At 34.8% G+C, this 12,934-nt stretch overlaps 1 protein-coding gene across 1 annotated transcript; it reads left to right on the top strand.

Annotated features, from left to right (window-relative positions):
- The first annotated feature begins 3,033 nt into the window (after positions 1-3,033).
- On the top strand, positions 3,034-12,817 carry LOC110652473 (uncharacterized). The gene is made up of 7 exons (XM_058140634.1): positions 3,034-3,686; positions 4,711-4,952; positions 5,061-5,183; positions 5,315-5,431; positions 5,521-5,703; positions 7,555-7,696; positions 12,445-12,817. The coding sequence occupies exons 1-7, from the start codon at positions 3,200-3,202 to the stop codon at positions 12,618-12,620; spliced, it is 1,470 nt and encodes a 489-aa protein (XP_057996617.1). The 5' UTR covers positions 3,034-3,199; the 3' UTR covers positions 12,621-12,817.
- Positions 12,818-12,934: the final 117 nt, after the last annotated feature.

Here is a 12,934-nt window from a genome sequence, read left to right as displayed (position 1 = left end):
AATAATAATAATAATAATAATAATAATAATGCACAATTGGAGAAAGAAAAATGAGGCTGTCGAGTGTTGATTTTATATTTTAGGGAATAATGGATTCTAATTTTTGACTACAAGTGTATTGGCTAAATAAAGAAATAAATAGATAAATAATGCATACGCAGAATTATTTTATTAATTTATCTACAGTACTTATTTTGCAATGCAATATATATATTTTTTAGAAAATTTTTTTTATTTTAATTTTCATATTAAAAAAATTCTTATGTAAACTTGATTCATTATAAATTTTTTAATTTAAGATCAATTGGATTCAGATAAATTTTTTTTTCATATTATCTAATTTAAATAATATCAAAAACATGTTTACCACTAATCACTAACAGTTGGAGAGGAAAAATCAAAAGAATATCAATAAAGACTATTTCTTTTATTTTATATATATATATACTTTAAGTTTTAATTTTAAATTAATTGGATTTGATTCTATATATTTTTTTTCACATATTTAAAATAAATTTCACTTATTAATTTATATTTATGAGAATTGATTGAGTTTTACTATGAACATTTTTATTTGAATTTAAAATTAATTATGTTTTACTAAGCTTGCAAAGAAGAAATTAGTCAATTGAAAAATACGTTATAAGGGCTGCAATATAATTTTTTTTTTATTGTTTTAATAATGTTTTTGCTGTGAAAACTTAAAAATCGAGGACGCACCACATTCCCATTAATTCAATTCTCTGTTACCACCTAACCTAAAGATTTAGGGCTAAGTTTCGGAACAGAGTAGTGTTGTTGTTCTCTCTCTCTCTCTCTCTCTCTCTCTCTCTCTCTCTCTCTCTCTCTCTCTATATATATATATATATATATTCACACCTTTAATTTTACTCCATTAAGTATTTACCTTGCAGCACAGCACCCCTAGCTAGCCAGGTCCTTAAATGTCAGTGAACCCATATTTGCATGTATTTGTGACAAAGATCTTCATCTCAGAGCATTAATATACTGCCTCAGGAGCGTTAACTACACCATTTTTGAAATCTATATTATTCTGTAAAATTTAATTTCAATTCCATTGATCAGTTTAAATTCCTGTTGTTCAAAATTCTGATAATTTCATTTTCATTTTTCAAGGCCAACTAAATGCGGCCAACTGGCCATAATAGACATCTGGCAGGAATGGAGTTGTTCGCTATCATACAATCATGGCTTGGTGGGTATGGAAAATAAATCAGTGGCACGAGTGAAATAATTTTAAGCCTGATCTTATGCCAATGACGAGAATTCAGAAGCAAGAAAAGTACAGTGGGGCTAAGCTATTAGATTCTCCAACTGTGACCAACTTTTAAATTTTTGAACTACCTGCAATCAATTTTCTATCCCTTGCTGTTCGTTTTGCTTACTGAAAGCGTGGAATTAAAGAATCCTGAGTAACTCAATTGCCATGACTGAGTATATCATTATAGCCTTAAAGAATTCAAAGAAAGAAAAAAAAAATGACAGAAAATTTTCACGCTTTGGTATGCTGGAGTAGATCGAGAGTTGGTGCGAGGAAGTAGAAGACACGTACCAGTGGTCAAAGTTTCTTTATCATCTTCATATTAGAGTTTGACTGTGGGATGATGAATAAGTGAGGTATGCAAGATGGTTAGAATGGAATTGGAACGTACGGTTCATCAGAATTTAGGCAACGACTGCTTGCATCCACAGCATTGCTAAGGGATTTAATTGATGATGACCCCATTCAAACGCATCAGTCCTTCCATTATCTCCCCATATTTTTTTTAACTGAAATTATTTCCCCACATTCCATTCAGGTGCTTGTAGAAATAAGCTCCATTTGCAGAGCTAGCTAGCCATGGGAGGACCATAAGTTGAGCTTATTTATACTTCGTCTCTGTAGCCAAATTGAGCGCCCAAGATGCTGAGAACTTGAGATGGATACCTCAACTTATGAATTTGGGCAAATTTTAGAATATACTTATCGTGTGTGCTCTTTCACTTACATAGATACATGGGATTTATTTTTTTTATTTATTAAAAATTCACATTTATGCGAATTCAAGAAACACTAAAATTTAGTGCTTTGAGCACCAAATAATTTCCCATGAATTTGAACTTTCTTTTTTATATATAAGAATTTTTTTTATTAAAAATATTTAAATCACTTAAGAGCTGGAATTGAAATAGAATGGATTTTGAAAATTTTTAAAATAAAGTAAACCTTATTAATTCACTAATTTAATGGGTTAAAAATTGAGAATTTTATAAATTTTGAAATTTTTAAAAATCTTATCTTAAAAATCCTTGCTCCAAATAAGATAATATTTTACCTCCAAAAACTTTCTTCCCATGTATAATATAGAATTTTACAAAAAAAGACCAAATAAATCTATGTACTTTTAAAGGAGGGTTAAATAAGTCTAAAATTAAGTTTTGAGTCAAATAAGCTCCATTTTTTTTAATAAGGTTAAATAAGTTCACGTCTAATAAATATTATTTTTTTAATAATAAAATATTATTTTTTTAATTTTAATATTAAAAATTATTTATAAATTTTAATTAAAATAAAATTAAAAAAATATGTGAACAAAATTTGTTTAATATTAAAATTATTATTTTTAATATTTTATTATTTAAAAAATAAAAAATAATATTTTATTATTAAAAAGTAATACTTTATTAAATTTAAAAGTATAAAATTTATTTAACTCAAAATTTAATTTTAAACTTATTTAATTATTAACTATAATTATAGGGGTTTATTTAATTTTTTTCCATAAAATTTCACCTTACATTTTTGTGAAAAAATTTCACTATTGTGATTGCAAAGAAGAAAAATAAAAATACCCGTCCGCACTAAACACCCATATAAATGTTTAGGGGGCCTATTATCAGCCCAATTATGTGGACCTTAACATTACACAAAAGGCCCAATCTAAATTAGGCTAGGCCATCAACAATCGACAAAATTGAAAGTTCTCATTGCTTGATGTGTATAAAATAAAAGAAAAGCCAGTATCGATGACCACTGACCACAGATTCGTCACGTGTTGTTTAGGACGAAGACAAAACAGCATCAAACGACGACGATTTTGACCGATAATTGGTGCTCTGAATTGCTGATTCTGTGAACGCGGAGACTGGAATCAGCAGAGAACGCAGAGACTGGTATTGAAGCTCAAGCTTTCGATTTATGGCTTCTCTACCACCATGTAAATGGTCATTAAACACAACACCCAATTGCTTTCTTTCTACAGCTGACAAATCTCCTCCTTCCTTCTTCTCATTTCGCTTATCTTCTTTTAAACGACATCGTCTCACCACTCTCTCTTTACACGATTCCTCTTCATCCTCCTCCTCCTCCTCCTCCTCCTCTTCTTCTTCTTCTTCTTCTTCTTCTTCGTTTTGTAGCTCTAATTCGGGTACTGCATTACCAAAATCAATAAATTTGCGTAATTCGACGTCGAGAAAATGGATCGGATTTGATAATGGTGCAAAAAACGAGGTCTCTTCGGTCAATTCGGTCTTCTGGAAGCGAAATCCAAATGGATCTCAAAAGAAAAAACGGACCTTAAGTTTTAAGGCCTTGTTTGGGAGGAAATCTTTGTGGCGGAGGATAGTGTTTACTTCGACGAAAGTTAGGAGCATCATTTTGCTCAACGTCATCACTGTTGTCTATGGTAAGTTAATTTACTTTCTCTCCTTTAAATTTAAGAAAAATTCAATTTCTTTGTTTCATTAAGAAAAATTAAATATAATTCGTTTTGCCCAATCCTGAGCTAAAAAAAAATTAGTGGGACTTCTGTTTGATTGAACATTTCAACTATGATCTATGGCAACGAGTGTTAAGCGGCGAGCTGATAATATGTCTAGACAAATATTAGGGTGAGAGATAAGAGAGATGTGAATGTTGACATGGAAATATGATAATTCAAGAAGAGACCAAATAAGAAATGAGTTTATTTGTAGCAACCATTGAGAATAAGTCGATGGTGGGGTGATTGAGATGGGTTTGGCATGTTCATCGTAGAGTGCAAAGAATTTTTAAGATTGAATTTCAATGTTAACAACTCACTTATGGGTAATGAATAATCATAGTTGTTGTTCTAGTTTATTTGGTGGGGTGTTGTGGGGTTCACTGAAGGGGAGGGCTACGTTGTTTATAGTCTAATATGCCTCACGACAACGAAATTAAAAAAAAAGGAGAAATTTGGTAGGGAAGGTCGACTAGGATTGAAGAAAACAAGTGGTAGACCTAGAATGATATGAGATAAGGCAACAGATAAGAATTTAGGTGCTCTAGATTTTTGTATTGATGTAAACTTAAAAAGAATCCAACTAGAATGAAGTCTGGATGTAGTTGAGTTGAGTTTACTATACTATTTTTTGTTCTTTTCCTTACATGACCATATACTTGCCTTTTACAAAAATCAGGTCAAATATAATCAGAGTTATACTGATTTTACATTTAAATTTACAATGCTTACAAGAATTATGGCCCTATGAGTTGGTTGTTTGGCTGGTTTTGATGCACATGTGACTTCTTATGGATTCATAGCTTGTCAATTTGGATGCCTTCCTTCATTTGCACATTAATATCAGTGGCAAGTTGGTTATTAGGCCATATCTTCTTAGTACTCATTCACTTTACTATAGAACCATATTTACATCACAATTTTAACTTTGGTAACTTTTATATTGTAGCTAGCAACATTCCAGTTGTCAAAGAAGTTGAAGCAATAATAGATCCAGCAACCTTTACTGTTGTACGATTTGCTGTATCTACTATTCCATTCATCCCATTTGTATTGCAAGCACGAGGCAATGTGAAAACCCGTAATGCAGGGATTGAGTTGGGTTTCTGGGTTAGTTTAGGATACCTAATGCAGGCACTTGGATTGATGACATCGGATGCTGGGCGTGCATCATTTATATCTATGTTCACTGTAAGTTTCTTTCGATGTCTAGCTGTGTCAAGAACAGTTCCTTGATCTGTGACAGTACCTGAAGTCTGAAAGTGCAATTTTGTGGCATATTGTGGGTGAATTTGTCAGGTAATTGTGGTTCCATTGCTTGATGGTATGTTAGGAGCAGTAGTTCCTGCCCGTACCTGGTTTGGAGCTCTTATGTCCATCATAGGAGTTGCAATGCTGGAATCCAGTGGATCTCCTCCTAGCGTAAGTCTTGACTGTGTGTTTCATTAGTTGTTTTTCCATGATCTGTTAGTAGTACCTGTACCATATTTGATGTTGATCAAATTGTCAGATAAAGGATTCTTACCATGTGGATGTTACTTCATTGCTTTCAGATTGGAGATCTCTTGAACTTCTTAAGTGCGGTGTTTTTTGGTGTCCATATGCTTAGAACTGAACATATATCTAGAAGCACAAATAAAAAGGACTTCTTATCTCTCCTTGGATATCAGGTGTGTCTTATTCGTATGTTCTTGCAAAGCAAAAATGCAGCCCAGTTATCTTCATGATCGGTACGAATAATCCTGAGGTTTCCATCTAGGTATGTGTTGTTGCTCTCTTCTCAACAATATGGTATTTTGTTGGAGGCTGGTCTGGTGGCATCCACGCTTGTGATCCATCATCCTGGACATGGACAATGGTTTGGCATTGGATGGTTACTTTTCCATGGATGCCTGCACTGTATACAGGAGTATTCTCAACTGGATTATGCTTATGGATTGAGGTACTCTCATAATTTGTCAACATTCTGAAGAAAAACTTGAAATTTTAAAAATTTATACTTTCTTGTATTTTACCATCTGCAACTTCTTGATTGTTGTTCTATATTATTTCTGCAACGTGACCTTCTTCAAAGAAGGGAAAAGAGAAATCAGCGTATGCAAATTTGAGGGTTTTTGGGCTTATGGTTTTCAATCTCAATCATGATTACTCGTTGTGTCATGGAAACAGGATTGAACATTATGGAGCAGTTGTGGTTTTCATGCAATTGAATTTCTTTTCAGATAAGCAAATTGTATCTTGAGCTTAGATTTTCAAGAGTTTAATAATATGCTGCGGTGTCAACAGTTCTATCGAATTTTAATGATTGTCATTCAAATATGAATTTTTTTTTAAACTTTGATTTATTATTTTAAGTGCTTTTGAATGCTACAGTATGGATTTCATGTTTAAGAATTTTGTTAATTTCACAAGTAAAAATACCATATACATGTCCAAAATAATAAATGGTTAACCATTTATTCAAAAAACCTTGAAAAGGAAATGTTACTGAAAATTGATAGAGTGTGGAGAGGGAAGGGGAGTTTTTCAAGTCTAATACCATTACATAACTCCAATTTGGCTTGTAACCATGTTTTTAAAGGCGCTGGGTGAGGCGAGGCAAAGCCCAGCTCCAAGAGGCAAGCGCCTCTGTCGCCGAGGTGCTGAGCTTAATTATTATTATTATTATTTCTCTCATCTTTCTCCCTTCTTCTCTTCTCTCTTCCTCTTCTCTTCTGCTCTCCTATTTCTCCCTAAACCCTAATCCCTAATAAAATGGAGTTAATTAATCTTTCTTTAAGTTTCATTTCCTTACCATAACCTTACTATTTTTTGCTTTTTATTTTTTTTATATTGCATATATTGCAAATGATATGTTTTTCTTTTTTTCTTTTTATATGCTTTTTTAAAAAAAAAACTTATTAAACTAGTTAAAAATATGATATTTTTATGTTAAAAGTATATATATATATATATAGATTTAGGCTATGACGCCTCACTTCAAAAAGACCTTTGCCTTGCCTCTTGCCTCTCAACTTAATAACATTGCTCGTAACCATTTTGGTAGCCATAACTTTTCAAATTCATGTTCTTTTGGCCTTCCTCATCTTCTTATATTTCCAATCATTCTTATCATTCCCCCTAACATTTGCAGGTTTGGGTAATCACTCACACAGATGCCTAGTGGCTTATCAACTATTATTCTTTTTTTTTCCCTTTTTTTGTGGGTAATGGTGGATTTGGCTTAGTAAACTATAGAGGATCGTCTCTTTATCCTTCTGGCCTGGTTGGAAGTTGCTTTCGATTGACTTTCCCTCCTTTTAAATGACAACCATTTCTCTGAATATGCTTTTTAAATTATGATCCATTGTTCTTTCATCAATTTGATATATTGACTCTGTGAAGCTAATAGTTGAGAATTTGATTGTGGCGGTGCTGTTGTTTTATCACTCAAATGTCAACACATGTTTCTAGTGATTAAGATCAAAGACATTTTTGTATTGTTCTTTTTTTCTTTTTTAACTCGTAGCTTGTTATTAAGATCCAATGTCAACACATGTGCTATTGGGACCATAATGTGAGATCTTACAACTAGGATAAATATACTTATCGTTGGCCTTGTGGGTCTCTTAAATTCACTAACAGTCTCGGAGATGTTTATGAGCTTGGCCTATGGGATGACCAATCATCAAATGGATAAAAGGCTTCAATAGAACTTTGGGAGATTGTCCTGTTTAAATTCTCCTCTTAAATAAAGGATCCCCTTCTTCTTACAAAATTGTAGCTAAACAAACATAATTTATTGATTGTACAGATGGCTGCCATGTGTGATGTATCGGCGACAGAAACTGCAATAATTTATGGGCTGGAACCAGTGTGGGGTGCTGGTTTTGCGTGGTTTCTCCTTGGTGAAAGGTGGGGTCTTGCTGGTTGGATTGGGGCTGCTCTTGTGCTTGGTAAAGAAATTTTTATCTCTGGTTATTATTCTTATAGTTAATATTTTATGCTGGAAACAAATTGTCAGAAATGATCTAACTTTGAGAAACCACATTATTCTTTTTTTTTTTTTTTGAAATTTCTATCAACAGTTATGTTTCTGCTCTGTCCAAGCTTATCCTTGTATGATTTGACTCTTCCCCCCTCTCCTCTTTTCCCTTTGCTCTCAATATTTAGATGAAACCGCTACCAAGTACCCTGCCTTCTATTTTTATCTTGCTGGGTACACACATGTAGATGCATACATACCCATCTCCATCTTCCATCCTGTTATGGAAAGTCAATCACCATGTTATGGAAAGTCAATCACTATATTATTTCTCTGTATATTTTGTATTCTGTATTCCTATTTAGGATTTCTTATTTAGGATTTCTTCCTAATTAGTAGAACACAATTATAGGAACCAATTGTATATATATACCCATGTACAGATTAATTGAAATCAATGAGAATCATCTCTTTCTACATGGTATCAGAGCCTAAAGAAGTAACAAAACACAGAGAACAAGAAGACAATTGATTATAAGAAACAAAAGAAGAGATAGGGTAAGTACATGAACGTTTACCTTTACGAAGAGCAATGGGTAAGTCTAGATCAGAATCATGATCAGTATGAGGTACAGGATCTCCCAACAAAGTAGCTGGTGGAGGATCTGAGTCAGAAATCTCCAATCTCCTGGAATAAACATGAACAACGGGAGGTCGAGTAGGTCTAGAGACAAAAGGAACAGGTTGTGGGAGAGGACTAGACATTGGTTGGACAGTATATATTAAGAGATCATCCTCCTCCCCCTGACTCTCATACACAGATGATGGAGGAAAAAATGGAGTGGACTCAAAAAATGTGACATCTGCAGAAACAAGATAACGATTAAGTGTAGGAGAGAAATAACGATACCCTTTTTGGAGCCGGGAGTACCCAAGGAAGACACATTTGAGAGATTTTGGATCCAATTTAGTAACCTGTGGACGAACATCACGCACAAAACAGGTACAACAAAAAATACGGGGTTCAATAGGGAACAAAGATTTTGTAGGAAACAAAGTAGTATAAGGAATATCCCCATTAAGGACAGAAGACGGCATACGATTGATTAAAAAACATGCCGTAGAAACTGCATCCGCCCAAAAGTGTTTAGGTACTTTCATCTGAAAAAGAAGAGCACGAGTTACCTCAAGAAGATGACGATTTTTTCTTTCGGCCACGCCATTTTGGGATGGGGTATCCACACAGGAAGACTGATGAAGAATGCCATTTTGTACCATATAAGGCTGAAATTATGCTGAAAAGTATTCTTTGGCATTGTCACTTCTTAATATGCGCACAGAAATATTAAATTGAGTTTTGATTTCATTACAAAAGGCACAAAAGATAGAAAACAACTCAGAACGATTCTTCATTAAATATAACCAGGTAACACGAGAGTAATCATCAACAAAAGTAACAAAATAACGAAATCCAGTTTTAGATGTAACCGAACAAGGACCCCAAACATCAGAATGAACTAACTCAAAAGGAGATGAAGCCCGTTTATTGACTCTAGACACAGAAGGTAAACGATGATGTTTTGCAAACTGACACGACTCACATTCTAGTACTGATAAAGACTGAAATTGAGGACACAGCTTCTTCATGGTAGACAAAGAAGGACGACCCAATCTACAGTGAGCTTCAAGAGGTGTTAAGGTACTGGAGCAAACAAGCGACCGCGGTACATGATTTTCCAGAATGTAGAGACCACCTGACTCGCGTCCTCTACCAATAATCTGCTTCGTCGTAAGATCCTGAAATAAACACTGGTCAGGAAAAAAGGAAACAGAACAATTTAATGTACGAGTAAGTTTACTAACAGAAAGTAGATTAAAAGAGAATTTTGGTAGACACAAAACAGAAGACAAAGAAATTGACGAAGTCGGGTTCGCAGTTCTAGAACCCATGACACAAGAAGTAGAACCATCAGCTAAAGTAACAGTAGAGGAAGTGAGATTAGACTGAAAAGCAGATAGAAGACTAGAATTACCTGTCATATGATCTGTCGCACCAGAATCAATAACCCATTTGGATGAAGAAGACACAAGGCATGTAGTGGATTTACCTGACTCAGCGATCACAGTGACAGGGGAACTGGTAGGCTTTAGAGATGCCTGATACTGGAAAAATTGTGCAAAATCCTCTGCAGATACCAAAATAGTTTCCTCAGAGGAAGACACTGTAGAATTCTCTGCTGCCATATTTGCCATATGTGATCGCTGATTTTTTCTCTGAAGTTGCGGACAATTATATTTTGTATGGCCAGGCTCATGGCAATAATAACAAATGACTCCTCTTGAGTCCTGATTAGAACTAGCCTCTCCATTACGTTGATTACTTCTGTTGTCTGTAATTCTTCCTCTACTTCCTCTTCTATTACCCTGTTGTCCATTTAGATTACGGCTAATAAGAGCACTACTGGCAGGCTGTGAAGATTGAGTACTCTCTGTACGAAGGACCCGTGTGAACATTTCATGCAAAGAGGAAATCTCAGAACTGGAGAGGATATGAGATTTAGCAGTCTCATACTCTGAAGGAAGGCCTGCAAGAAAACTCATAATGACCGATTGCTCTGTTGGGCTCTTGAACTTTCACATCAGGACTAAAATGCAACAATACATTAAGTTCCTCATATACCCGTTTAAAATCCATAAAATAAGCCGTGAGAGACTTATCCTCTTTCTCAGCACGGTAGAATGCCTTACAAACATCATAAATACGGGAGATATTCCCTTTACCAGAATACAGAAAATCTAAGTAATCCATCAATTCCTTAACAAATTCACAGTGATTAATTAAACTAATTACCTCACTATGAATCGAGTTCCGAAGTTGCAAAAACAACCGAGCATCCTCCCTTAGCCAAGTTTGTCGTGTATCATCAGTGGGTGGATTTTTAGTAAGATGATCATTCTTATCAATGCTACGCAAATAGACCCTAACAGTCTTACTCCACTCCAGGTAATTCGAACCATTAAATTTGTGTTCCGTGATCTTAGTCATCACCGGAATCACATCAGAAATAACATTCTTATTGTCTGCCATTTGTTGAGACAAAGAAAACTAACCGAAACGCTAATCCAAAGTGCTTATAGCAGCAAAATAACCCAAAATCACAAATCAAGCAAATACCAAAATAGGATCTGAGAGCCAAACCTCAGAAGTCCTTTAATGGTTATACTGGATCAGGCGACAGCACACAGTGGTGGAATGAGGGGGTTGAGCTGGGTAGTGAAAACAAATAGTCACCCTAGATTGATGACCTGCTCTGATACCAGTGCTGGAATGAGGAGTTTGAAGATCCAGAGAGATACAGGAGATTGGTAGGAAAATTGAACTACCTTACAGTCACTCGTCCTGACATTGCTTATGCCGTTAGTGTGGTAAGTCAGTTTATGTCTTCCCCAACTGTTGCTCATTGGGAAGCCTTAGAACAAATCTTGTGTTATCTGAAGGCGCTCAGAAGAGGTTTGCTATATGGTAATCATGGGCATTTGAATGTTGAATGTTTTTGGATGCCGATCGGATGGATCTAAGGTTGACAGGAGGTCAACTCATCGGATATTGCGTTTTTATTGGAGGAAATTTGGTGTCTTGGAGAAGCAAGAAGCAGAGTGTAGTTTCTCGATCTAGTGCTGAATCCGAATACAGAGCCATGGCACAATCAGTATGTGAGGTAATGTGGATATTTCAATTACTAGATGAGACAGGTTTTAAGACCTCCCTGCCTGCGAAATTGTGGTGTGATAATCAAGCTGCTCTTCATATTGCTTCTAATCCGGTGTTTCATGAGCGGACCAAACATATTGAGATTGATTGTCACTTTATTCGTGAAAAGATTCAACAACAGATCATCTCAACAGGACACATCAAAACTGGAGAGCAGTTAGGAGATATTTTCACAAAAGCTCTGAATGGAGCTAGGATTGACTACATTTGTAACAAGTTGGGCATGATTAACATCTATGCTCAAACTTGAGGGGGAGTGTTATGGAAAGTCAATCACCATGTTATGGAAAGTCAATCACTATATTATTTCTCTGTATATTTTGTATTCTGTATTCCTATTTAGGATTTCTTATTTAGGATTTCTTCCTAATTAGTAGAACACAATTATAGGAACCAATTGTATATATATACCCATGTACAGATTAATTGAAATCAATGAGAATCATCTCTTTCTACACATCCCAAGAAAAAAAAAACATTTGCGTCCACACTTTTGTCGCAAATGCATGTCCACACTTTTGTCGCAAATGCATAACCAAAAGATTGATGCTGTTTGCATAAATTGGCTCATGCACTTCTCTTCATCAAGCTTTTACGTATTTATTCACAACGCACCATGTGAGAATAAAGGAAAATGCGGAGTCTCATGCACTGATGGTTTTATTTTTTATTTTAATTTCTTTTGGAAGGACCGCATCTAACTTCTAGGAAATGAAGTTCTTAATCAGATTATGAACTAGACATTTTCAGGAATAATCAAACAATTCATTGAATTTCTTTTGATGACATACTTACTCGTGAAACTATATAAAGCCATAAAAATACCTAGGTTAGCACATTTTGGAATTTGGATTTGTTACTGCCCAGTTACCTAGTTATTGACGTCTCTCTTTGCATCTGATTCCTTGATTTATGATGTCCATTAATAAAGTTAAATTTGCTTGCAGTGGGAAGCCTGACAGTCCAAATATTCGGATCATCATCCCCTGGTGGGTCAAATGAGGATGAAGAGAGAAATAAGAAAGTTGATCACCATCTGGTTTCAAATAAGCAAAATGGTTTCTCTACCTCTCCAGTTCCAATCAGTTCCAGAAAGGATGTAACTAGCGTATTGAAGAAGTAAGGCATATCTCATCCCTTTCTCCTTAAATAGATTATCAGATTTTTTTTTTTTTGTTCAATTTGTAACTATATATTATACAGCACCAAACATGGGTCTTAGTTTTGAAATATCCTAGAGGCCCAAAGCAAGGACTTCACCATGTAATATCTGCGCTTAATATACAACAAAGAAATAAAAGTCCTCATCTCTTTTTCATATTTTTAAGCATCACCTGCACGCGCGCAAAAGAGGTTTCTTATTGGGCCTCTCAAGTTTGAGGAAATCCAGCTGCAAAATAATTAGATTCAAATAGTGTAGGCCCAACCTATGAATGG

This window comes from Hevea brasiliensis, chromosome 18, assembly GCF_030052815.1.
Source record: "Hevea brasiliensis isolate MT/VB/25A 57/8 chromosome 18, ASM3005281v1, whole genome shotgun sequence".
NCBI classification, from domain to species: Eukaryota; Viridiplantae; Streptophyta; class Magnoliopsida; order Malpighiales; family Euphorbiaceae; genus Hevea; species Hevea brasiliensis.
The sequence above is the reverse complement of the archived record's forward strand: the minus strand, read 5'-3'. Positions and strand labels throughout refer to the sequence as shown.

What these genes read in the sequence shown, in the direction of transcription:
- LOC110652473 (XM_058140634.1), top strand. Translation starts at nt 3,200, where the DNA reads ATGGCTTCTCTACCACCATGTAAATGGTCATTAAACACAACACCCAAT. An exon ending in CCAGTGGATCTCCTCCTAGC is followed by an intron (nt 5,184 to 5,314) that starts GTAAGTCTTGAC and finishes CATTGCTTTCAG; the next exon opens with ATTGGAGATCTCTTGAACTT. An exon ending in TATCTCTCCTTGGATATCAG is followed by an intron (nt 5,432 to 5,520) that starts GTGTGTCTTATT and finishes GTTTCCATCTAG; the next exon opens with GTATGTGTTGTTGCTCTCTT.